General features: G+C 48.2%; 1 protein-coding gene across 8 annotated transcripts in view; it reads left to right on the top strand.

Moving 5' to 3' along the window:
* FBXL19 (F-box and leucine rich repeat protein 19) overlaps positions 1 to 25002 on the top strand; it is a 664561-nt gene that overhangs the window by 562315 nt on the left and 77244 nt on the right. For all 8 annotated transcript variants that reach the window (XM_069651935.1, XM_069651934.1, XM_069651940.1 and 5 more), the window contains one exon: positions 15807 to 16025. In XM_069651935.1, coding sequence (XP_069508036.1) covers positions 15807 to 16025 — 219 coding nt within the window. The remainder of the gene's footprint in view (positions 1 to 15806; positions 16026 to 25002) is intronic.

The raw sequence follows: 25002 nt of genomic DNA, 5'->3' as shown, positions 1-25002 counted from the left end.
GCACTCCATAGATGTTCAGAGGGCGGTCATCTACTGAGCCCTCTTTCCAATCTTTCAGGAACAAAACTAAATCATGGCTCTTCGCACAAAACAATTGATTTACCTCCTGTACTAGCTTGGACACGGTTTTACTGTCCCTAGCACCAAGTTCATGACCATATTGCCTTATTGTTTTTATTGTATATACTGCCTTATACCTAATTTATGCTGTCACACTGTCAACGGGCTCATATCTGTCTCTGTAAACATATTGAGTCTAGTTCCGTCAATGTATGTAATTTTAACTGTGCTCTTCAAGATTTATGCGCTCTGATGCCCATGGGCCTGGCACTCTTTACAAATAAATAAACTACAAATACTACATAAACAAGACAAAACCAATCAGAAAAACGGCCCAGTTCTTTGTTTCTCTAGCAGCCAGGAGAGAGGGGGAATCCTGTCTCCAGAGCTACCATTGCTAGACAGATAGTAAGATACATAAAACAGTGCTACACATTAGCCAAAAAGGAGTTTCATTTACACCTAAAGCACACGCCACATGTAGTACAGGAGCTACATTGGTTTGGGGTTGAATGACCGGGGTAGGAATGTTCGAGAGAGAAAAGACGGAAGATTATTTTTTCAAAATAATCTTCAGTCTTTTCTCTCCTGAACATTTCTGACTTGGCCAAAACCCTGCCAACACACCCACCGCCCTACTTACCTTGTCTCCGATTTGCTGGTCCCTGCAACGCCTGTTCCCTTTCACTTCTGTGATCGGGAACTGGCGCGGCAGGGTCCTTTCCTTTTTTGGGGAGGGGGGGGGACTGTGTGACAGCTGCGGGGGACACCCCCAAAGCCCCATAAAAGAAATTACCTACCCAACCAAAAGTCAAACTTTTAGAAGGTAGAGCATTTGGTAGTACCTTATTTCAGACATTTGGTTGGGTGGGTCATTTCTTTTCAGTCTTTTTGGACAAAACTGCTACATTGGCCTTCAATGCTAACGTACCTCTGGGGGTTATTTGTAGAGCAGCCACATGGAGTTCAGGGCACTGTTGTCACACAGGCAAGATGTGACTGGCAGGTAGGATAAACGGTGTTAAAGCATGCATTTGCCTCCGTACCTTCTACCTACCCACCACCTTCACCTGGTACTACTTGCTAGTCTATGCAAACCATGTGATTCTAAGTAGATCCACAAGCCTCCGAAGACAAATATTGAATACCTGTAATCATCTTTCTGATGCTTGTATCTGCTTGGATCCACACTCTTCCCCTCTTGGAGTGTCAAAATTAACATAGCATGTCTCCACATGCATTATTCACTACACACTACATGCAATCTCAGGTTAGAAACAAAACAATCGGAGGACCTTCACGTGTGCGAGATCATGGATACTGTATTGACAGGATGAGGTGTGCTCCTGTATTGGAACACTCTCCACATCAAATCCCTCTGCCATTCCCCACCACTCTGAACTGCCAAACGAATACCATCCATAAGTGTTCTATTGAAATGCTCCACACATCCATTACTCTGCGGATGATCAAGAGCTGTCTTATTGTGTTTAATCCCGTTCTCCACCAGCCAAGATTAAAATTTCCTAGACACAAACTGCAGACACTTGTCACTGACCAACACGGAGGGCCATCCTTCCCTCCAAAATATACCTTCAAGAAACCTTTCTAGCCGTAATATCTTTGATCACACCCACTACCGGCCACTTTGTGAGTAGATCCATGACAACAGTGACATATCTGACATATCTGTCCCTAGCACCTCTTAAACGGCCCTATCAAATCTATGGCAGTTGTCTCCCATGGCACCTTGGGAGCATGGAGTACCCCCATGGGCGGCACTTCAACACCTTGTCACTTGTGTTGCACTCTTCACACTCTTTGATCCGTATCTCAATAAACTCATCCATTTGTGGCCAACAGAAATCCATCCTAATGGGCAACCTGTTCCTGAAAATACCCATGTGAACCTTGCTTCCTAATTCGTACGCAGCCTCTCGCATACCTAGCTGGACCAATAACATCTGTCCCCTGCACACCAAACCTTCTACTACACTTAATTCTTCCTTGATCCTCCTGAACTCTGGTGGCATTCTCTCGAAACCTGGTCATTATTCCCAATTCTTCCCCTTTCTACTAATCCTTTTACCTGTTCATACTCATGCTCCTGACAGGCTGAAGACGACCAGAGACGCCTGCAGACCATTTGCAATGCCATGAAGAGACCACTGCTGCCTTGACCCAGTTTTCTATGCGACAGAGGAACACTGAAGAGGACTCCTTCCCTTTGGCTGGTGGGACCAACCATCCCTGAGACGAACTGCAATCTGAGCCTTCTCCTGAGGTGCTGTGCCGTTCCAGAGCTGCTGACCACGAATACCAGGTGACATCTGACCCAATAGTAGTGCATCATCTTGCCAAGGCCGAATCTGTCCAAGTCTTTGCTGAGCTCCAGGTGAACCTCAATAGACACAATCCGACTCATCCAAGTCCTCTCAACAGAGAGCAGAACTCCAGGAATTGAAGAAGATTGACCAGCGAATCGTGTCCTTTGTTGGTGCTGCAGAAAAGGCGCCAAAACCGCAAACTGACCAGGGAAGTTGAAAAAATCCATGCCAGATGTCCTGTCTCTGGACTGCTGCTGAGACATCATGCTCATTGTCCTGCCTTTCGTCACCAGACCAAGGAATCCGTAGAGCAGGTCCATCGCTGCTGTCCAGAGCAGAATCAAGCCCTAAACATTTCTTCTAACCGAAGGTACTGTGGGGTGAAAAGTTATTGCTTATCTTAAACCAAGACGTCACTCCAGAGTGTTGGCGTGCGCACGTAGAGGTGTCCAGGTTGTCCACCCTTACCTCTGACCCTAGCTGTCAGCTTGTGTCTCTTTTGTGAGTCCTTTACCAGGGTCTCATTGTTGTGTTAATTCTTCTCGCACCCTTCACTAGAGACTGAAAGTATCCACTGGAACCTTTACTGGTCTGCTGCTTCATAATAATTTTGAGCCCTCTCCGAACTGACGTTTGCATAGAGTTAGGGGTCGTACATTTTAAGCTTTAGTTTCCAGCGAAAACCTCTCTAGAACCTTAAATTCTGCTACTGTTTGATTAACCAACCTTTTTCCTTCTTGAAAGACTTTCTTGTGTGGTTTTGCTAACTAAAAACAATTACCGTATATCTTTGACTGTGCGTGGTAATACCGATAAAACGGTAGAACTGTCATTGTGTCATGACCCTCAGCCCTGATCCCCACTGGCAAGCCCATTGGCCAGGTGGAATCAGGGCTCGGATCACCAATAAGGCCTGGCATCCACTTCTCAGGCCCTCTTGGGCCAGTCCTGGCGCCTTTGGCGCCAGGCTCATCAGTAAGGAAAGACATCTGCTTGAGGAACTACTTTATTAAGGCTTTCAGCCAACATGGAGGCATCCACATAGCTTGATTCCTAGAACCAAGCTATGCGGTCTAGTTATGCGGTCTAGTATTTTGGGTGTGGTGGCCTAGGGACTACTTTCTCTGGACTACTTTACAGTGGCTATTTAAACCACACCCGAACAAGACAACACGCTTCGTGTTACTTTGCTTCTAGCAACGTGACGCTCACTGTGTCCAGCTTTCTCCCGAGCCTGGTGAATTCCGGACCTGCAGAAAAACCAAGAACATCGTTAGCAGCAGAATCTTATCTGCATTCATCATCCTTCACTGCTCGCAGCTCCTGAGCAGCTCTGTTGGTAGAGTTCACCGCCCGGATTGAAGGACCTGAGAAAAGGAGGAAGACCTCATTAAAGGAGGTAGTGGAGACATTACAACCACAAAATGCTTAAAGACTTACCTGGTTGGTTGTTTTTCGGCCGGCATAGCTCCGGAACTCCATCTGCGCTGGGAACTCACTGCGACCTACGAAAAGAGAAAAGCACAGGTCAGTGTGGACAAGACATCGCTGCGGAACGCAAAGCGCCTTCTTACCGCAACATAGCGCTATAGCGCGCCATCATCTCCCGGTGAGAACCAGCATATCCAGTTCTCCAAGTGGACACTCTGCGCTCCTAGGGAGATAAAAAAAAGAGACATTTAGAACAGAGAAAAGCATGCAAGAATTACGTCACCATCAATCGCATTAAGACCTACCTGAAAGACACTACAAGGGCAGCAGTCAGTGAAGTAACTGGACCACCCGTGCCCACAAAAGACAACGCGCCCCTGCCCAGAGAGCAGGACGGAGAGCCCACCGATTCCGACAACCAGGTGAGAAGAGAACCTGGAGGGGCTGGAGACACAAGGAATGTGTGGAAAAACGTACCTTGGTCTCCCAGTCCTAATATAGTCTTCATTTCCAGGCGGAATCCCATCGACACCGAGACCACACCAGGGAATCATTGGGAAGGGCACCAACGACCAGCTGGCTGGGTGGCGTCCCCGTGGATACCAGGTGAGCGTAACACATTGGTGTCAAACTCTGTAACCGTTTTACCACAAGCAACTACGAACTAAGCAGCGGCCTTTGAAAAGGATCCAAGTATGTGTGTTGTTTAAGTGATATGAGTGTTTTATGGCAATCCTTATGTAAATAATATATATTTTAATTTAAATCTATTGGTGTGTTTCTTTGGACTATTGTACAAACTGGGTTCAGTGTACCTACCTACAGCTCAAATCTTCCTCTAATGATGAGTCTGACTGCTCTGCTACTCTGTGTAGTACAGACTGATACTAAGTGTTGGTGACCTGCATCCCATTGGGATAGTTTTATGAAGACTTGCCTCAAGTGGACTTTAGTAAAACTCCCCTAACCCCACCTGCTTGGCTATCAACAGCTCTGTCGTGATGGGGAGCTTTCTCTCTCTCTCTCCATAGTTCCTCGCGTACTTTATCCTCGGCACACTTTATCATTAATTGGTCATGCAAATGTTCCTCTTGACAATACGACTAAAACTGGCATTGGACTGCCAAATCTCTCAAAGGTGTGAGAAATTCTTCAATAGTCATCTTTTCCTTGCTCCCCTCGTAACAAACCGATACCTTGCAAGAATGTTGTTCTCTTTGACTTCATAGTGTTTGTCAAGTTTCAATATATTGTTCCAAAAGAGCTTAATATCAAACCATCCTCCACTACAGGATCCGGGAGCATATATATATAATCTACTCTTCGAGGGGATTGGGTCCTCTGACATATTCCATATCTATGACCGGTAATGTCCACAGCTGTGCTGCTTCGGAAAATCTTTGGCGTCTGTGTCCTGCGTCGATGCGCCGTCCCCGAGGACCTCCTCCGACGGCAGACGTCACCCGATGTGATAAGTAGGACGCACAACGCCCATAGCCTCAGTTCCGTTTTTTCCGCAAACGTGTTCGCTTCTTGAATCTCAGTACACCTCGACTCGTTGGAGTTTGCTGTTTTCAATTCTCGGTTCGTTGAACCTGTTCGGTTTGTTGTTAAGACCTGTTCGTGGCGATGTCTTTCTCATCTTCAACCCTGCGTCCGGGCTTCAAGAACTGTGGGGACTGTGGGTCCAAGATGTCGGTCACGGACTCGCACGACGCCTGCCTCTGGTGCCTCGGGGGGGCCCACGATACGGACGACTGTGTCGACTGCCAGTCGCTCACGGCAAAGACCTTGCGGGAACGCAAGAAGAAGCTGTCGGTAGGCCGGGTGTCTAAGCCCCGGAAGTCGAGGTCTGCGGGGCTTTCGACGGATGACTCGAGGGGTGACTCTCCGCGTCATCGTCGGAAGTCCAGTGGGTCTCCTTCCAGGAGTCGGTCTCGCCACTCCTCCGCCTCTTCGAGGCATTCCCGGAAGCGCCGGCATAGGTCGCCTTCCCCGTCCTCTTCCGAGGAATCCGCCCGTCGGCGGGTCGCTTATCCCTCCATGCAAGTGACACCGGAGGAATGGGCTTCCTTCAGGAAGCAGATGCTAGCAATTCTGGAATCGCACGGCACCGGTCCGTCCGCGCCGCCGAGTGGGGTCGGTCGGCACCGGTCCAGAGACACCGCCCGTACGCCTTCGGGCTCGGGTGGTCGGCACGGCTCACGGGAGAGGTCCCGCTCGGACAAGGGTAGCCGTTCTCGCCATGCCCGTTCCAGGTCCCGGTCCTCGACGCGCTCGAGACCGCGTGATCCTGTGCCGTCTTCGAAGAAGACGTCGACGCCTGTGGCGCCGAGGTCGTCGACGATTTCTCTCGAGGCTCCGCCTCCGAGGGGTTGTCGGCGCCTAGGTCTTCGAGAGACACGCTCGGGGCTCCGGCTTCTATGCCTGTGTCGACGCCGCCGATGCTGGCGGCACGGCAGCTGACGTCGACGCCGATTCGTTAGACGCCTTTTCTGTCGACGCCGGAGCCGACTCGTTCGGCCCCCTCGACGCCTTTCGAGGCGGTGGTTTCGGAGGGGCCCCTTGGCATGGGGTTTGCCCCTAGAAAGGCTATGGCTAAGGTCAGGCACTGCTTTGGTCCACAGAGGTCTTCCTCTCCCCGCCTGGAGTACTTTTCAGAGGGTGATGAAGGCTCTGATGGGGGCTTGGTTCCGGTTACGGTTCCAGATGACCTTATCTCGGGCCATAGCCAGTTTGATGATCTGCGGCAGTCGCTGCATGATGCCAGTGTACTGGACACCTCTCCGGAGGTGGAGTTTTGTAGGCCGGAGCCTGGCACTCATGCCGATTCCTCATATCGGCGCCTTATGTCTCGGGTCACTGAGTACTTGGGTTGGTCAGCTCCCCCAGGGGAGTTCGTTCAGGATGATCTCACGGACATCCTTGATCTCGGTCCCCCCCACTGACCCGGTTTTGCCTTTTCATATGGTTCTGCAGCGAAGGGTGGTGGCAGCTTGGACTGCTCCCGAGAGTCTCCCGGCAGTGGGCAAGTCTTTGTCGCGAAAATACCGTCCAGCCAGTAGCGACCACTGCTACTTGTCTAGGCACCCCACTCCGGAGAGTTTGGTGGTGCAGGCGGCTACGGCCCCGGCAAAGCAGGCGTCGTATCGTACCATCCCTCCGGATAGGGACGACAAACGTTTTGACGGCTGGGCGAAGAAAGTGTTTTCTTCAGCGGGTATGGCGCTTCAGGCGGCCAACTCCATATGTGCCTTGTCTCGTTTCACACACACTCTGTGGAACTGTGTTGCATTAGCGGCTGAACATATTCCCGAAGGGGACGAACGGGATGGTTTCCTTGTTTTGTTCAGGATGGCAAGGATGCTATGTGTGAGGCCGTTCAGTCGGGTTTGGACTTGGCGGATTGTGTCAGCCGGTCCATGGTGGCGAGCACCGTAATGCGCAGGTTTGCGTGGTTGCGGAGGTCTGGGTTCGCTCCTGATGTGCAGTCCCGGCTCCTCAACATGCCCTTTGACAGTGAAGACCTTTTTGGTAGCAAGGCTGACGAGAGCCTTGAGAGGTTGCAGACCTCCAAAGCTGCAACAAAGTCGTTGGGCGCTGCAGTTCGCCAACCTCTGCTTTTTTGTCCTAGGGGACAGCAATGGAGGGGAGGTTCCTTTCGCTATTACTCGTCCTTCAGTAAAGCGAGGGGAGCTAGCAGACAAAGAGGCCATCGTAAGAGTGCCAGAGGTGGAAATAAAGGTACTCGAGGTTCCAAGGCCACTCGGGCAGTTGCCTCTTTACCCTCGGGCAACGCCGCAGCCGCTACCACTCAGTCATGAGGCCAGGTCCCATGGTTCGCCGTTTGGGTGAAGGCTGACGCAGCATCTTGTAGAGTGGCAAGCCATTACTTCGGATGTGTGGGTTCTGGAGATCATAACCCATGGCTACTGTCTTCCTTTTCGGCAGAGGCCTCACGACAATCCACCAGGGAACCTCTTTGAAGTGTCCGGATCCGCTCGTTGCGCAGGAAATTCAAGCCCTGCTGGAGAAAGGCGCCATAGAACTGGTGCCTGTAGCGGAGAGGAACAAGGGATGGTATTCCCCTTATTTTTTTATTTCAAAGAAAGACGGGGGATTGAGACCCATCATGGACTTGCGCGGTTTGCACAAACTCCTCAGGAAGGACACATTCAAGATGGTGACTCTTTCTCAAGTCCTCCAGGCCCTTCAACTTCAGGACTGGTTGGTGTCTCTCGACCTCAAGGATGCTTACTTCCATGTGTCGATCCATCCCAAGCACAAGAAGTACCTGAGGTTCACGGTTGGCGACTCGCACTTTCAGTTTCGGTTCCTGCCGTTCGGATTGACCTCCGCCCCGAGGGTTTTCACCAAGCTCATGGTGGTGGTGGCAGCGCATCTCAGGAAAGGGGGGATTCACGTCTACCCCTACCTGGACGATTGGTTGATCAGGGGGAGCTCTCCCGAGCAAGTCCTGGATCATCTGTCCGTCGCCTGCCACTCCCTTCATGGGCTGGGCTTCTCCCTCAATTTAAAGAAGTCCCATTTGACACCAACGCAGCGGTTCCAGTACATCGGAGCAGTGCTCGACACTTCCCTGGGGCAGTGTTTTCCTCCTCAGGTGAGGGCTCTTCACATTCAGCAGATGGTGCACAAGTTTCAGTTTGCCCAGGATCTCCCAGCGTCTGAGTTCTTGAGACTGCTCGGTCTCATGGCATCCTGCATTCTTCTGGTGCCAGAGGCTCGTCTGCGGATGAGATCTTTGCAGTGGGCACTCAAGCTCCAGTGGTCTCAGTCCTCCGGCAGGCTGTCGGACCTTATAAAGGTGCCGCCCTCGGTGGCCCGGGACCTTCTGTGGTGGGCCGTCGAGTGCAATCTGATGAAGGGGGCCCCATTTTGGCTGCCCTGGCCGGAGGTGACGATCGTGACGGACGCATCCCTCACGGGATGGGGCGCTCATGCCAACGAGTTGACAGTCAACGGTCGTTGGTCTCCGTCGGAGTCCAGACTCCATATCAATCTGTTGGAGCTGAGGGCCGTCAGGCTAGCTCTGAAGGCTTTTCTGCCGACTGTGCGTGGAAAGAGTGTCCTGATTCTAACGGACAACACGGTGGCCATGCACTACCTCATCAAAAATGGGGGGGGAGGGTCACTTCCGCTGTGCAGGGAGGCGATGCAGCTCGAATTCTGGGCCATCCAGCAGGAAGTTTCGATCTCGGCTGTTCATCTGGCCGGAGACAACGAGACAGCGGACGCTCTGAGCAGGCAGAGCTCGATCTCTCACGAGTGGGAGCTGGCTCAGGAGATTCTCCTGGAGATCTTCGGCCTTTGGGGGACCTCTCAAGTGGATCTCTTCGCCTCCATTGTCAACCGGAAGTGCGAAAGGTTTTGCTCGCAGGAATTTCCTACAAAAGGAGCCTTAGGAGACGCGTTCGTGGTGGAGTGGTCATTCCCAATGCTGTACGCGTTTCCTCCAGTCCCCGTCATCCCGCAAGTGCTGCGGAGGTTACGGAGGTTTGGTTCCCAGATGATCCTCATTGCTCCGGCGTGGGCCCGGAGGACGTGGTACCCGGACCTTCTAGACTTGTCCATCTGCCCTCCACGTCGTCTTCCCTACCGAGACGATCTGCTCTCACGGGAGGGGGGGTCAGGTTCTCCATCCAGAGGTCAGATCCCTCAATCTTCACGCTTGGCTTCTGAAAGGTTGAGGTATAAGGATTGGGACCTCCCTGAAGACGTGATGGAGGTGTTGCTCGCGGCCGGCAACGAAGTCTCTGTACCGTTGCCATTGGAGAAAGTTCTGCGACTGGTGCAGAGTTGAGGATGTGGATCCTTTTGAATGTGACATTCCCATGGTTCTGTCTTTTTTGCTTTCTTTGGCCCACGGGCTTGCAAGTGGGGACCATTAAAGGTTACCTGGCGGCGCTGTCCATCTTTAAGCGCTCGTCTGAAGAGTGTTCCTATTTTAAGATTCCTTTGATTTCGCAATTTTTGAAAGGGCTCACTAATGTGTTCCCTCCGTCACCTTTTCTGGTGCCCGGTTGGGATCTCCAACCATGTTCTTAAGTTTCTTATGGGTGCTCCGTTTGAGCCTTTACATTCTTGCCCTTTGAGGCTGTTGACTCTGAAAACTGTGTTTTTGGTTGCGGTTACTTCCGCTCGCAGAGTGAGTGAGTGAGTTACAGGCATTTTCAGTTAAGCCACCCTTCACTGTGTTTCATAAGGACAGGGTTGTCCTTAGAGTTCGTCCTTCTTTTCTTCCGAAGGTGGTTTCGGAATTTCATTTGAGCCAGAAGGTTGTTCTTCCGGCGTTCTATCCTCCTCCACATCCTGGTAAGGAAGAGGAGAGGCTCCATAGGCTTGATCCTAGGAGAGCGTTGAGCTTTTATATTTTGCGCATGTCCCGGGTCAGAGTGGACGATCAACTTTTCATTGGTTACGCTGGAAAGCGTTTGGGACAAGCTGTGACTAAACCGACTTTGTCTCGTTGGATTGTTTTAGCTATCACTGAGTGTTACCGCTTGGCGGGTAAGGACCCTCCGGCTGGCTTGCGGGCCCATTCTACCAGGCGAGTGGCTGCGTCTACTGCCCTGCAGAGGGGAGTTCCTATTCGTCACATCTGTGATGCAGCCACCTGGGCTTCAGTACATACTTTTGTACGTCACTACTCCCTCGATTCCATCAGAGGGCAAGATCTGGCCTTTGGCAAGGCAGTTCTCTATTCTGCAATTTGATTGGGCATGCTAAATTTGTATTCTAAATTCTTTCCCACTTCCTTGCTTCGTACTGCTTTGGGAGTCTGTCATAGATATGGAATATGTCGGAGGACCCAATCCCCTCGAAGACATGATGGGATGGGCCGACGTATTCCATATCGCTCCCTCCCTGCCTTCCCCGCTGCAGAATTTCTTTTGCGATTTCAGCTTGCGTTCCACAAGGCCTTGTTTGTCTGACTGGCAGAAAACTGGTGGCACACGTTCTGGGAAAAAACTATAACTGAGGCTATGGGCGTTGTGCGTCCTACTTATCACATCGGGTGACGTTGGCCGTCAGAGGAGGTCCTCGGGGACGGCGCATCGACGTCATCGACGCAGACGCCAAAGATTTTCCGAAGCAGCACAGCTGTGGACATTACCTGTCATAGATATGGAATACGTCGTCGGACCATCCCATCGAAAGAACGTTACCAGGTAAGAAAGTAACTTGTTCTTCTGAGTACCTTATATCAAAATCAAATGTAGGTGCCCTACAAATGCTTTGCTATCCCAGTGCAACTATTTCTTGCTCCCTCGGCTACTAGGCCACCTGGTGAGTTGTGCTTGTGCTGTACAACCCTCCTCTTTTCTTCATCCTTTCCCCTACCACTATGACACTCACCATCTCCCCTATCTTTTCTAACTGCTATACTATCCCCTGCCCTCCCTCTCTCACAGTCTGGAAGAAAAAAGCATAAAAAAGATATCCTGGGCACTAACCCTGGCCTACCTATTGCATACACCTATGCCAACGCAACTTGCAGACAGATCTTTACTGGTGTCCTCTTTTCCGTCCCCTTTCAAGATCTATTTATTTTGTCTTACAGTACAAAATGTACTTTTAACACAGAGCAATCATACAACACACAAACATTCATCAAAATTAACATCATTAAAATAACATAATTTCAAGATCTATGAAATCCTCATCTCTACTGTCAGGGAGAATTCTCAGAAATGTGCTAATTCCTCTCTACCTTAGAGACCCCCAGCACTTTTGCTGGACTCTAGGACTTTTTATTTTTCAACCTGGAGAGAGTGAGACATTTTTCCCACTCTCTCTCATGTATTTTTCTGTTATTTAACACTGTGTTTCTTTTGGTTTTGGAGTCTGACAAACTCCATAGGCATCATATTTGCATCGTAACACACAGCACCTTCAGTGCAGTGGCACAGGCAAATCTCTTAGATTTCCCAAAGGTTTAAATACCTTCTCTTGGTGAAACTACTGTTTCCAAGAGCTGTGAAGTGAAATTGACTTTACTTACATTTTGTAACTTTCTAGACCCAGCACGCACCATGTGCTGAAGGGTTTAGTTAGTATCGCCTTTGTCTAGTTTCTGATGTAACACTTTTATGTTAGCCTTTCTACAGTTAATGGCTGCTGGCAGTGGTTTACTTTTTACTACCATTGTGTGTTTACTGCGGGCTGCGTTTGCACCTGCAGTAAAGCACCCATGGGTGCCCGTTTTGTCAAAATGGCCCCAGTCTTTTTTTTTTTTTTCATCATTTCTTGCTGGAAAGGTCCTTGAGATTTACTCTGTGTGCCAAACCAGGTTTGGTCCCTTTGTTCATTTTGTCTTTGGCGAGATTCACGAGTGAAGCCTGCCTCTGGCTCCAGTATGTTTGGCAGGGGCAGGAAGTGGGGGAGGTGCCGGAAACTCCCTGTGCTTAATCCCCTTGGTTACAGGAATGCACCCAAAGGTGAATGATCAGCTGGCTGTCCGGCAAGGACAGCCACCCTGCTGTGTGATTGACAGGTAGGCTAGAATGAATGGGAGAAACCTGCATAAAGGGGAGGCATTTTGGCTTGGAAGGCAGAGTCGACCACTGGACGAAGGAATCCGAAGAAGAGCTTGGAAGAGACACCTGCTGCAACTCCTGGACCGTTGGTTTGCCCAGTGAAGCCCTGCTGCTGTGCTGAAGCTCCAAATTCGCCTCGACTAGAGAAGCCCTCCAAGGATGACTTCTCCCCTTGAGTTGGTGGGACCAATCAACTCCAAAGTGAACTCGTTTGGCCATCCTCTCGCAGCTGGCTGTACTTCCACTGCTGCTGCTGGAACAGAAGTGCCAGGGAGAAGAATACCAAATGGAGTGCATCACTTTTAAGTCAGATCCGAGCTTGTGGGAGATCCTCCGGACTCGCAGTAAGCAGGTCTGACCAAGCCTGAGCCACCTCAACAGAGTGCTGGACCCCAGATGTGAGGAAAGGCCAGAGTGGTATCTGAGAGTCCGCAATGGTGCTATTTGCTGAGACGTGAGGAGCTGAAACTGCAAAGTGCCTCTGAATAGAAGTTTGTCTTTTTCTGCTGCTGACTGTCACATTGTAGTGTAGGAGTCCTCAGGCGTCCTCCCTCTTGTCCCCACAACTGAGGCCCAGGAACAAGAGGATCTACAGAGCTGCACAGGAACAGAAGCCAGCTGGAACAATTTCTTCTAACCAAAGGTACTGTGCCGTCTAAGAGAACTTACCTGTTGTTGTTGTAGCCTTACTTAATCTCAGTTGAGACTTGTCTTGGATGCTTCTGTAGAGTTGTTTGCATCTTCTACCTCTCACACGCCTCCCAGCTTGTGATCCTACTTTGATTCTACTTTTTCTACAAAGACTTCTAAAACATTGTGCAAGACTTTTACTCACCTACAAGTAGTGCTTTTGCTCACCTAGACTTTTGCCCAATTGACACTGGCTGGCATGGCTCCCTGAATTACTCTTTTCTCCTCTGATTGTGTTGGTACCTTCCTTCCAGGAAAGGGGTAACTTACTTTGCATTGGGGGGGTTCAAAAGTACTTGACTGTTTCAGAATGTGTGTGATCTCTTGTTTTATTCTGAAATCTCTTTATTTTAACAATCATCTCAGTGGTGCTCTTAATGTACCAGTGATATATTAATGTATACAGTGCCCTAGCTATTTAAGTCACCTCAGGGTGTAGGAAGTGTCTTTGTGCCATCCCAAATGGGTATTTGCTGATTTAGAGAAACGAACAGTGTGTATTTTGGAGTGTATTTGTGTGTTACTATTTTATTGCCCCCTCTGAAGAAAGCTTATTCAAACTGACTGTTTAATAATTGTTTACTCAAGAAACCTTATGTGTAAGAGTTGATATGGATACTTGTCACTGTGAATCTCTGTGTAACCACCCTACTGCTCACATTGACCCCTCTTGAGATAAGTCTGGCTGCTCAGCCACACTACCAACCTGTGTAGTACAGACTTATACCAAAGGTTGGGTTCCTACTGCCAGGAGGTCAGGGTTGTTGTAGTGCATCTAAAGGTTACTGCACCAAATCTTACCTAACAGCTCTTGAGCCAAACATTAATAAGAACCTCACACCCACTTAAAGTATATACAGTGATTGTCCTGCAGCCTTGCAAAATGTCTGCCTCGGCTTGGTTAAGCTATGTACTAAGTAGCACTGCTCTGTAATACAAAGACAATTTGCAGGAGATAAAGGCTTGCATTTGGGCCAATTTGCATACCCAGAAGGCCTTGCTGATGTGGCAAGGAACTGGAGGGGAACTACCAGCGATGGCTAGTATGTGGTGTTGTGCAATGTGTGACTTGGCTCAAATGGATTATCCTACTTATATGTGGTATTAGTGCATTTAAGCCAAGTGTTGCATGCCACAACGCCAGCTAGTAACCATTTTCCTAGTTTTAAAGCATGTACCTAGCTCGAGAACAGCAGAGTGCTGTACAGAGTGTGGGTAGCCAGCATTTGGACTTGCATCTTTTAAATGTAGCACAGTAGTGTGAGGTCTGCATCGGTATGTGCGTCCATTGGAATTGGTCCTTCATCAGGTGTTGTTGAAAGAGCCATATTTTGAGAGATTTGCAAAATTGGAGAATTGTGGGGGCATTCCGAGCCGACACCGGGATAGAGTTCCAGAGGGTGGGGCACGACAAGAGAATGATTGTTTGCGGGTCCTCTCTTTGCAGAAGAGTTGTGATTCAAGCCGGTTAGTCGATTTGCTGAGTGAAGAGCGTGTGTCACGAGATATGTGGAGTTTAGCCACCAGGTACGCTGGTGTGCTACTTGTGACTGCTTTGAAAATGATGCATGCCAGTCTCGAACAGTATCCTACAACTGTAGTTTATCCAAGAGAAGGTCTTTACACCTTTGGGAAATCGAAGAGACTTCCCTGTGCCACTGCACTGGAGGTGCTGTGTGTCGCAATGCAAAGATGATGCCTATGGAGTTTGTTAGACTCCAAAACCAAAAAGAAACATTGTTAAATCACAGAAAAATACATGAGAGAGTGGGGAAAAGGTCTCGCTCTCTCCAGGTTGAAAATTAAAAAGTCCTAGAGTCCAGCAAACGTGCTGGGGCTCTCTAAGGTAGAGAGGAATTTGCACATTTCTGAGGATTCTCCCTAACAAGAGCCTTGTGTGACATGAAAAGAAATGATAATATGAGTTCAAAAACAATTTCAACAAATAAAATGAAGTGACGCAAGTCTTTAATGTTAAAAGCTTATTGTGGGTTGGTTAATCACGAAACCTGAATGTCTCCTTGGTTGTTGCATTGGTGGGCTGACCCTAGTCGATCATTGGTCGTTGTGTGTGAATTCCGCTTCACGGATTCACTACTTTCAAGGGTGGAGAACCACTCGATGGCTCTACAGTGGTTGTTGCCTGCTGGGCCTTTGTGGCTCTTCCAGTGTTGTGTTCCTTAAGTCCTATCTAGATGCTTATCTTTGGCTGCTATGTGGATAGGCATTGGGTGTTAATTGTTGCCACACATGGCCAGGTGCTGCGTGTTCTTGTGAATTAGGTCAAGGTCTAATGTCTTTTTTGTGCCTCATTACACTGATGGCAAGGTTTTACTCTCTACCCTTGCACTTATTTGGTACGCAAGAGTTTAGCACACTTCATCCTTTGACGACCTCACAAAACAGTGACTTAAGAGCAATATTGAGCCTGACCATTAGATTGGACCACAAATCCAAATCAACCAGATACATTGTAGGCCCCTTTCTTTTCCACAGTCAATTTCTATTGCTCGTGCTTTAGTAAAAGAAATCTCTATAGGACCTTCCATCCTCACCTCAAATACGGCTAGTGAAGATGTCCTGCACAGGGGACTCTCGAGTCTAGAATTCCAACCAGGCTAGTGCACGGCTAAGATGAGCCACTGAATATATCTGGAAAGATTCTGGCACACTCTCATTGTGTTCAGAAAATCATTTAGCAACTTGTTTTATTCATCATTTTTTCTTTACTCCATAGGCCAAACGGAGAGTCGAGGGCGGATGCCAAACTTGTTGGAGTTGCGTCTTGCAGGCTTGGACTTCACGGATGCCTCACTGCGACTGGTGGTACGCCACACTCCCCAGCTGACCACACTGGACCTCAGCCACTGTAGCCAAGTGGGGGACCAGTCCATTCATCTACTGACTGCTGCTAGCTCCCCTCTGCGGGAGACCCTCGCCGACATTAACCTCTCCGGTAGGATAGTACTTCAGGGCTCTAATCAGCCATCATTTGTGAGACCGCACTCAAACACCCCTATTTGTATAATGTGTCCTAGTTTCATTTGTGTTCTATGTGTACCCTGGTGCGAGATAACTGCTGTCGACTGCTTCAATTACACCTTTTGAAATGAAGGCTACTTATGCTGATTTAGAGTTAAGGTGTTGGTTTGTGGGTGACTGGTAAGGATGCAAGGGTATGCCATGCAAGAACCAAGCAGTGTTGCTTGAATACTCCTATGTTCTATCTTCCTTGTCTACGTAATTCTTGTAATGTCCATAGCTGTAGGCACAGGACCAGAGCTTGCTTTGCACTGTCTTGTTGCTTCAAGAGAACCAGTGTGTAAATGCATGTCTTCTTCACACCCTAGCTCTGCCCTGATCCAGCAACCTCGTGACTCAATTTCCAGATCTTCTTTTTTATATCTCATGTGTACCCACATTTCATCTAGCTTTTTTTGTCTAACGGATTGCGCCAATCTCCCAACACTCTGGTGTGGGCTGAAAACCACAAACTGGAAGAACCAGAGGTGCCAGTACCCTGTGCCCATTTCTTGAGTCCAATCCCATTGGTTCTGCATTCCATGACTCTGCCCTGATCACACATGATATGGCATTTGATATGATATGGCATTTATAACGCGCCTGTACACAAGTATTTCTAGGTGCGATGGGGCACATGGATCTGTAGTAGATTTTAGTCAAGGCTCTAGGCTTGCCTGTTGGTCACTGCTCTCAGCCTTCCACCGCTGAGGGACTACCTTGTCTCCTGTTAGGTCGGAAGTCCAGAACTGTAGTGTTAGAGTAGATTAACATCTTTGTGCGCTATTCTCTCCACCTTTGAGTCCCCCATCACTTTTTGCTTTACTTCTGGTTTTTTCTTTGGACTGATTCTCTTGAGTGAGTGTGAATCTTTTCCCACACTCCCTCATTCTTTTACTCTGATCATGGGAACCCTTTTTACCACTTTTTGGTAATTTTGTGGAGTCATGCTTTCCTTCAATTTTAACAGCATCTACAATTTACTAAAGCCGCACACAGGACTTGCTGTGTAGTGTTGCTGGAGGCTCATAGAGCTTCCCTGTGATTGTTTTTACTTTAGTTGGCAAACACTTAACATTACCAAGGCAGGGGGATACTTTTTATCCTACCTGTGTTTTATTTTGTGAGATCAGCACACCACACCTTATGTGGAGTACTGAGGGGATCCAATCTATCCCTTTTCTCAACTCTCCAGTAATGTTTTGGTTACTGTGACAGGTCTATCTGTTTAGGCTGATGGCAGTGTGCCTTTTACACAACGTTTTGTGAATTTTCATCGTAGGCTGTAGGGACACAAGGGACACCTTTTGCCCAAAATTGTGTCTGTACTTTGTTAAACCCTAAACAAGACGTCCTGTCCTTTCTTATGTCTTCTATCTTGCTAGGTGGGAGAGGGTCCTCTTGTCCTTTTGTTTTCGCCGGGCTTCCCTTGGAAAGCCTGCAAGGACCCTTTGAGTGACTGTCAGGACAGAAAATGGGGGAGGTCAACCGAAACTCCCCTGTCCTTTTTCCTGCAGTGTGCCTGAGAGAAACCAGTTCAGACTGGGAGCCATTTCCAAGTTTGAATGGTGCATGGGATTCGATTGGTGGACTTAGCCAGGTTTCCTGCATAAATCCAGAGGTCCTGGTGCTGAAACCCAGAGTCAACCACTGGAATAGAAGAATCCAAAGAAGAATGACGAAGGACGACACCAGCAACTTCCAGTGACCGCCAGCTGAGTAACCGCTGCTGTCCCAACCTCAACTTCTAAGCGGCAGGGACGTTCCAAAAGACTACTTCCTCCCTTGGACTGGTGGGCCTACCCAGTCCCAAGACAAACTGCATTTTGCACCAACCCTTGAAGAGCTGTGACCTCCATGGCCTGCAATTCGCCAATAGCCTTGGGCCTCCGCTGCATTGCTGTGCATAGTCTCCTGAAGCACGGTTTTGCCTGAAACTTTGTGGGCATCATTGTAAGCCTGCACTGACAAGATCCAGCTCCCAAAGGTCCCCTAACCCAAGACGAGGGCCAAGTATCGTTATCCGCCGCTACAGCCGTCCTTCAACCAAGCCTGAAAAAGTATCCAGATTTGTCGCCATGTCCACTGAAGTCCTTTTCTTCTGTCTCCAGAACTGAGAAACCAGTGACCGGGGTCTGATGTCGCCTATCTGCTGGAACCCTCCTGCAGCAATCGTTTCTTCAACTAAAGGTTCTGTCCTACCCCTGGTACAATGTACCTTTGGGCTGTTTGCTTGATCCTGTGGGCTGCAGATAGCTTCACCCTGCACCCCTCCAGGGCTCCCCTAGTTGCATGTAGGTGAACCACTCATTGTACTTTAACACTGCCTTAGGACACTGCTCCTTGGGGCACTCCTACAAGGGAACACCCTGATTCCCTTGTTTGTTTTGTCCCTTGCCTTTGTAAAACTACTTTACCTATCTAGCTTTTTTACCTATCTATACTGAAAAAGACTCCTGGTGGACTCTGCCATACTGACCTTTTTTACCCTGCTCTCCTGCCTTTCCTGCTCTCCACCCCTGGCCACTGGTAACCCGGTGACCCAGCTGAACACTGAGTCTCGCATGGGATAGGGTTGGACTCATGAAGATAGGCTGTAATATAGTGATTAAAAGTTATACAAGTTTGGAACAGTTTCATATGGCTCTGGGCCCCCATTTTGACCCTGGGCTTTAACACGGGGGGCACAGTACCTTGCTCATGGTTTTATGGCTTTGATCCAGCCTATATACAAGAAGTAACAGAGGGTCTTCAATAGACCATATCACTACTGGATTCCCTCTTTAAAATGTATGGCCGTGCCATCGTTGCTAGGCTGGATGCCTGGATAACTCAGAATAATGTGTTCTCCCCGATCCATCTGGGCTTCCGAGCTGGCCTGGGTACCTCTGAGCAATCTCTAAATCTTTATTGATATGATATTTTATTTGTATCGCGCTCGTACACAAGTGTTTCAGAGCGCGACTAGGCAAGGGATGGGAACAGGGGAGAACACAACAACGATCTTGCTAGGCCCAGTGACACTGAGAACGGGCAAATGCATGGGAATAGGAAAAGGGAAAAAGTGCGTGGAAAGTGCGGAGGAGAGCAGATAAATAATAATAAATAAAAGATAAATAGAAAATAGGGGCAATAAACATTTAATAGTTGCCCACTCCCTGTATGTCAAGGAGGAACCAATATTCTTGGCCTTTATGGAACTGAGCACCGCCTTTGACAAAGTGAATCGGGCAAAGCTATGGCGAGTGCTCGGGTACATGAATTGCCAGAGGAGCTGGTAAAGCTCTTGGTCAGGCTCCATCAGCATGTAAAGGCCTGTGTCAGAAGTGTGCCAAATGGACAATGTACAGAGTTCTTTCCTGTGGAGATGGGTTGTGTGCCAGGGCTGTGTCCTGACCCCCGCCCAACTCTTTAGTCTATACACACACGCACACACACACAAACTACCTATATGCTTGCTTATTGAACTTGACATTGGATGTCGCAAGGAGGGGTGACTTGCATATGCGGATGACACTGTCCTCATTGCTCGTACCCGTGTCCATGTCCACTGCAGGAATTAATTTCTGATTATACAGCTTTTATGGATGGCCTGGATCGAAGGGTTAACGCCCAGAAATCAACAGTACTGGCTTGTTATAGAGGGAATCGGACACCAGAATTTCCCCCCCCCCCGCACTGTTAAGTAACAGAGTAGTGATCCCAAAAGTAAATTTGTTTAAACTTTTTAGGAGTTCGTGTTTCCTCAAATTTTACTCCAGAAATGCATATGAAGCTACAATCTGTTACATTTAAACAAGCATTGGGGGGGTTGCAAAGATCAATGTCCATTTTTAAAGCAAAAAACGTGTTGGTGGCTAGGAATGGCATGGAGTTATGGGGGTATAAAGAACCCCTTTCAGATAAATAAACCATTTTTTTAAAACTTTCATTGGGGTTACCACGATCAGCCCCTAATTTTGAAGTCCACATAGAACTGAGACCTGAATTTACAAGCAATATTTTGTCCATGGAGCCATTGTTTCATTGGCTTCGAGTTTGGAGGATCCCCCGGCTCTTGTGCTTAAAATCTGAGCTTGGGACAATCCATGCTGACTGGTCTCTTAATCCACTAGGATTACTCTCTATTAAAATGGTAAAAGCACTAAAAACCTGAGCTAAGGCACTCAAGACAGAGAAAAGAGAATCTAAAGAGCTGCTGGTAACCTTTAATAGGAGGCATGTCATTGTCTCAGAGTCCAGGTCAGATAGTATTGCTAACTAGAACTCGATTAAATTGTCTTCCCCTCAGAGCTGTACTGGATGTCTGGAAGCGGGACCTAGCCAATCAATCTTGTCCTTGTGCATTGCCCCTTTGGAGGATTTGGCCCATTTTTGTATTGTTCTGCTTGGCGTATGCAGAATTAAGGTTTAGGACTGTGAGCCCGATAACGAGAATTGGGATTTTTGCAGTTCAGACCAGCATTATTTTTTATGCTATGGGCTGATCCTCCTAGAATGTGTTGGACCCCCCTACGTTTTATTAGGGATATCCTACACAAAAGGAAAATATTAATAAACAAATTATGTTATTAGATCCTCCTTGTATCAGACCTGTGGTCTGTTGTCCTTCCTTTTCTCTTTGATATAAAAGTTTCATAGGTTGTAAGAATTTTGTGTCTTGGTATTAACAAAATAAACCTTTAATATTTTTCTGATGGTTTTGCTAAGTGATTTGTTACTACCAATGCTAGTCTATAATTACTACAACTGTGGTTTGTTATCCAAAGAATATTACAAAGTGATACTATATTATCCTACTATTTTAAAGTACTTACTTGACTTATGAATGATCACCTCTGCCTTAGGAGTTAGATTTAAATAAAATCACCATTATATACACAGTGTATTCATATTTTCCTGAAATGTGTGCTCATTGTACCTCACTACAGCCCTCTTCTCTCCATTCAGTAAGCCTGGGTGATCGCCATTCTACCAAACCTTTGTGTGGTTCAGGTATAAACTAAGAAGTGTAACCCTGTTCACCTAAGGTACTTGAGTAAATCTCCCTAACGTGTGGTTTTAGCATGAGTCCCCTGATCTTTTTTGCTAGTCCTGAAATGGTTCAGTAACCTTTTTCCTTTCCAAGTCCTTGTGAGGAAAGGGTTTCTTTATGCTACTTTCCCTCAATAAACATTCATGGAACACCCTGACGTGTGTCTTTTGTCTGTCACCCAATTGCTTTGGTTATCTCATCTATATTTGGGGGTGCTAATCAGTCCCTATGAGACTCAGTGATGGGGATGGATGGGCTCTGATCCCCATTACAAAATTCCTTGTTTTTAAGCTGCACTCATCACCTTACAGTGAAGTGTGGCAGGTGTACTTGTATTTATTTTACTTTTGTCTTAGGCAACCTTTCTGTTAATTACACAATGTGTTCCAAACAAGCATTTTTTTACTATGAGTTTACTTGTCTTGAATGCATGTTTGCATTTTACTGTATACTGCCATTTAGAGCACCATGTGCATTTTTCACCTGTCCTTAGGCCAGCTTGTCAATTAGCCATCTTCCTGCCCTTTTAGAGCTGTGTATGCTGTTTTCCATGCAATACTTGGCTTTTCCCATGAAAAGCAATGGTATGTTTGTGGCCGGATTTGGGGCTGGGACTGTCTGGTCCCAGGCCACCTCCTGGTCAGTGTGTTTGTGTGTGTTGCTGGACAGATGTGGTGGCTCGAAGCTGTCTGATTGGGCAGATCTTACCATTGTTTGGCTCTTGGAAGACTCAAACTTGAATCTAGCATAACGAGGGCTGCTGCAGCCATTCATCAGATCGTCGCTGGAACAAAGACCTAGTCAAAGAGACTCAACTCTGTACACCCATGGATCGTTGTTGCAGCCAACCAGCATTGCCTCCAGCAAAGTCCCGGCGTAGCCCTGCTTCTTTGCACTGATCTCCTGAAGGCCTTAGTCAGTGTTTCAACCTCTGGACCTGTAGGTACAACCAGTCTCGACTCCTGCTCGAACAGCCAGCCCTTGGAAGCTGTCGGAAGTGGCCTAGGACCACCCTGTGAACTTACTGCTGCCTGGGCATCATAGTTTCCACGGTTGCTGTCCCAAGTTCGGACTTGGGATCCAGCAGACTCTTAGCTTGTTAGCCAAAAAGCCACCACTTGAAGTTACAGCTCTCCAGCCCGAAGAGGGACTTCGCAAGACCAGCTCTTTCTCTGAGCCCCAAGAATCTCCTTCAGCCACCTGATCGTGTTGTTAATCACTGCAGCCTACATTTGTCTACTTGCATCGCCAAGGTCGTCAGAATGTGTTGGTCATGTTCTCATGCCAGGGTCTTCCAGCTGTCCAGTCAAAGGAAGTCTTGCCAGAGTATGAAACACTGACTAGGTGACCCAATCCTGACACCAAAACTGACCTTTGCACTGGTGACCTCTAGATTGCCTCTAACAAAACCAACACTAAGTGGGCCCAGTTGATTCAGAAACCCCTGGACTGGTTTCTGAAGTAATCTGAGTACAGGGGGTGAGTTCACATACATGCTTCTCACCCCTCCCACCCCATTTGTCCATAGGGGTTAACAAGCACTAAGTCCTAACCCCCTACCTCTCCCTTGCCGGAATGGAGTATGACCAAGGATGCCGCCTGGGGTTCCTCAGAGCTGGTGGGATTGAAAGAGGGCCCCTAAAGACTTTTGCTTCCTCTGTTCCTACCTTCCTGGAACACTTAAACCTAAACGTTGGCTTTGCCAAAGCTTGTTCTGCTACTTTAAAACACTACGCCCTACAAAAGGTTAACTTTGGGACCTGTGGCTCTTAGGGCACTAGGCCCCGTCCTCTTAGCACAGAAGGACTTTTTATGTGCTAGGGCCTTAGATTGCAAGGCGCATTAGCATTTGAACAGTTTTCCGAATACTTACAAGTTTCTAACTGGTTCTGTAATAGTTCTGTGTTTCTTCTCCGATTTTACTGCACACACTGTTCTTACTTGAATCTGATCTTGTAAAGTGTTGGTGCTCTTTAGCCAGGGCACCCCAAGGTGAATATATACATTTTTCTTTTTCTGTTTTTTTTTGTTTTTTGAGGCTTGTGGAGTCTGCTTAGATCACATGCTTTGCATAGGCCGATATCTAGTGGAAGCTGCAGAGTATTAGTTTGTTTTTCGAAACTCGAAAAGGGGACGTCGAACTAGGGCGTGCCAGTAATACTATCCCTAGTGTGACGTCCCATGTACCCATGATCCCTCACGCGTGTAGGACCCTCAGATTGTTTTTTTTCGCCATACTAGTCGGGCACATGTTGCTAAGTTCCCTTAGCATTTGCCAATTATACCTAAATATTTTTTTAAACTTTCCCCGTTATCGTCCTTCCTATACCGAAGATCGACGTCAGCGAAGATCGAGAGAACCAGCCGTCGAAAACTACATGACAGACCTTGGGCCTTGGAAAGCCTCTGCCCTGTACAAGTAGGGAGAGTGGGGGGGGGTGGTCATGACTTTCCCACTTTTATTTCCTACATATACACAGCACGTTGCCATTTTTACACATATGGAGAGAACTCCTTTCAAATTCTGCCCTAAGTGTAACAAGAAGTTTCCATGGGTAGATGAGCACAATACATGCAATCTGTGTCTCCCACAAGACCATCCCGAGGCTACGTGTCTAAGCTCTTCAAGCCAAAGACACTTAAGGACCGCTCGACCCACTACGCCAGGCAACTAGAGGCCATGGACGTCGAAGGATCGTTCAGCGATGGCAGTAATGCCGTATCGGATGGCGAGGGCAGAGGGGTGACTTCAGACACCCACGCGCAAGCCCCTGACCGCGGAGGGCTGGCCTGCAGCCCTGTAATGGGGACAACACCCGGCGGCAGGAACGCAACCCACACCACTCCCTCTAAACACATCAGTCCCAGCTGTGACTCGACATGCGTGTCGAGCGATCGGCAGTGGAAGGCACCGAGATAGCGGTCCAACGATTCTGTGTCCTATGTGGCGATCACAAACAGGAACGCCCAGGACAAAGACCAGCCGTCTGCGGTTGGAAAAGGTGCCATACTCCCAAGAGTTCCAGAAGCTCGATCGTCAGAAGACTATTCCGACCTCTATGCTCCCAAGTCAAAGCGCGTAGCGTCTACTCCTGAGATTCGGCGCCCTCCTTCCCCTACCTCCAAATCTTGACGTAAAGCGTCAAAGACCACCTCCGAACCTCGACGCAAAGCATCAAAACCCTCAGAAACCCCTAAAACCACCGGAAAACATTCCTCTAGTCACGGGAAGGGGGATAAACAACACAAGAAACCTTCAGAACACCATAAAGAAAAACAGAAGGCTCCTAAAGTGATAGAAAAGTCCAAGGTCCCTGACTGATAAGGAACCAGAACAGGAGAGGTTTATTCCCAGTTCCAAGGAATGGAACTCTGCTGACATTGATAGGGTGATGAGAAGGATGTCTCTTTTTTGCAGACTTCTATGAGAAAGACCCTAACTATTTCCATAGCTATGCCAACACACCAGCTACCTCTGCCCCTTTGGGTCCAAGGACTCTCAACCCCCTACTAAAAGGCTCCGCTCTGAGGCTCCGGCGCAGGAATTGGTTTCAGACTCTTTGCTAATTGAAATTTACCATCCAGAGTCATATGGAGAGGAGACAGAAACACATATGCTGGCAGACCAGACAGGGGTTTCTTATTATGGGGATGACGAGGACCAGGAAGAGGAACAGGCGGATGAGGCGGAAGCCTACAATCTTGACTCCCCAATTACTAGGGACCCCCGGTGAATGACTCACTGATTGATAATCAGCCACTCCTCAATGAGGTACTGGTTAAAGCAGCAGCTCATTTTCAAATAGACATGCAGGGTGTCCAAGAAGATAGGGATTTTGCTGAAGAAATCCTAGGGGACAAGAGAGCCATTACCCAG

The sequence above is a fragment of the Ambystoma mexicanum genome, chromosome 3p (assembly GCF_040938575.1).
Source record: "Ambystoma mexicanum isolate Mex_15411 chromosome 3p, UKY_AmexF1_1, whole genome shotgun sequence".
NCBI lineage: Eukaryota > Metazoa > Chordata > Amphibia > Caudata > Ambystomatidae > Ambystoma > Ambystoma mexicanum.
Note: the sequence above shows the minus strand (reverse complement) of the source record. Positions and strands in the feature narration are given on the sequence as shown.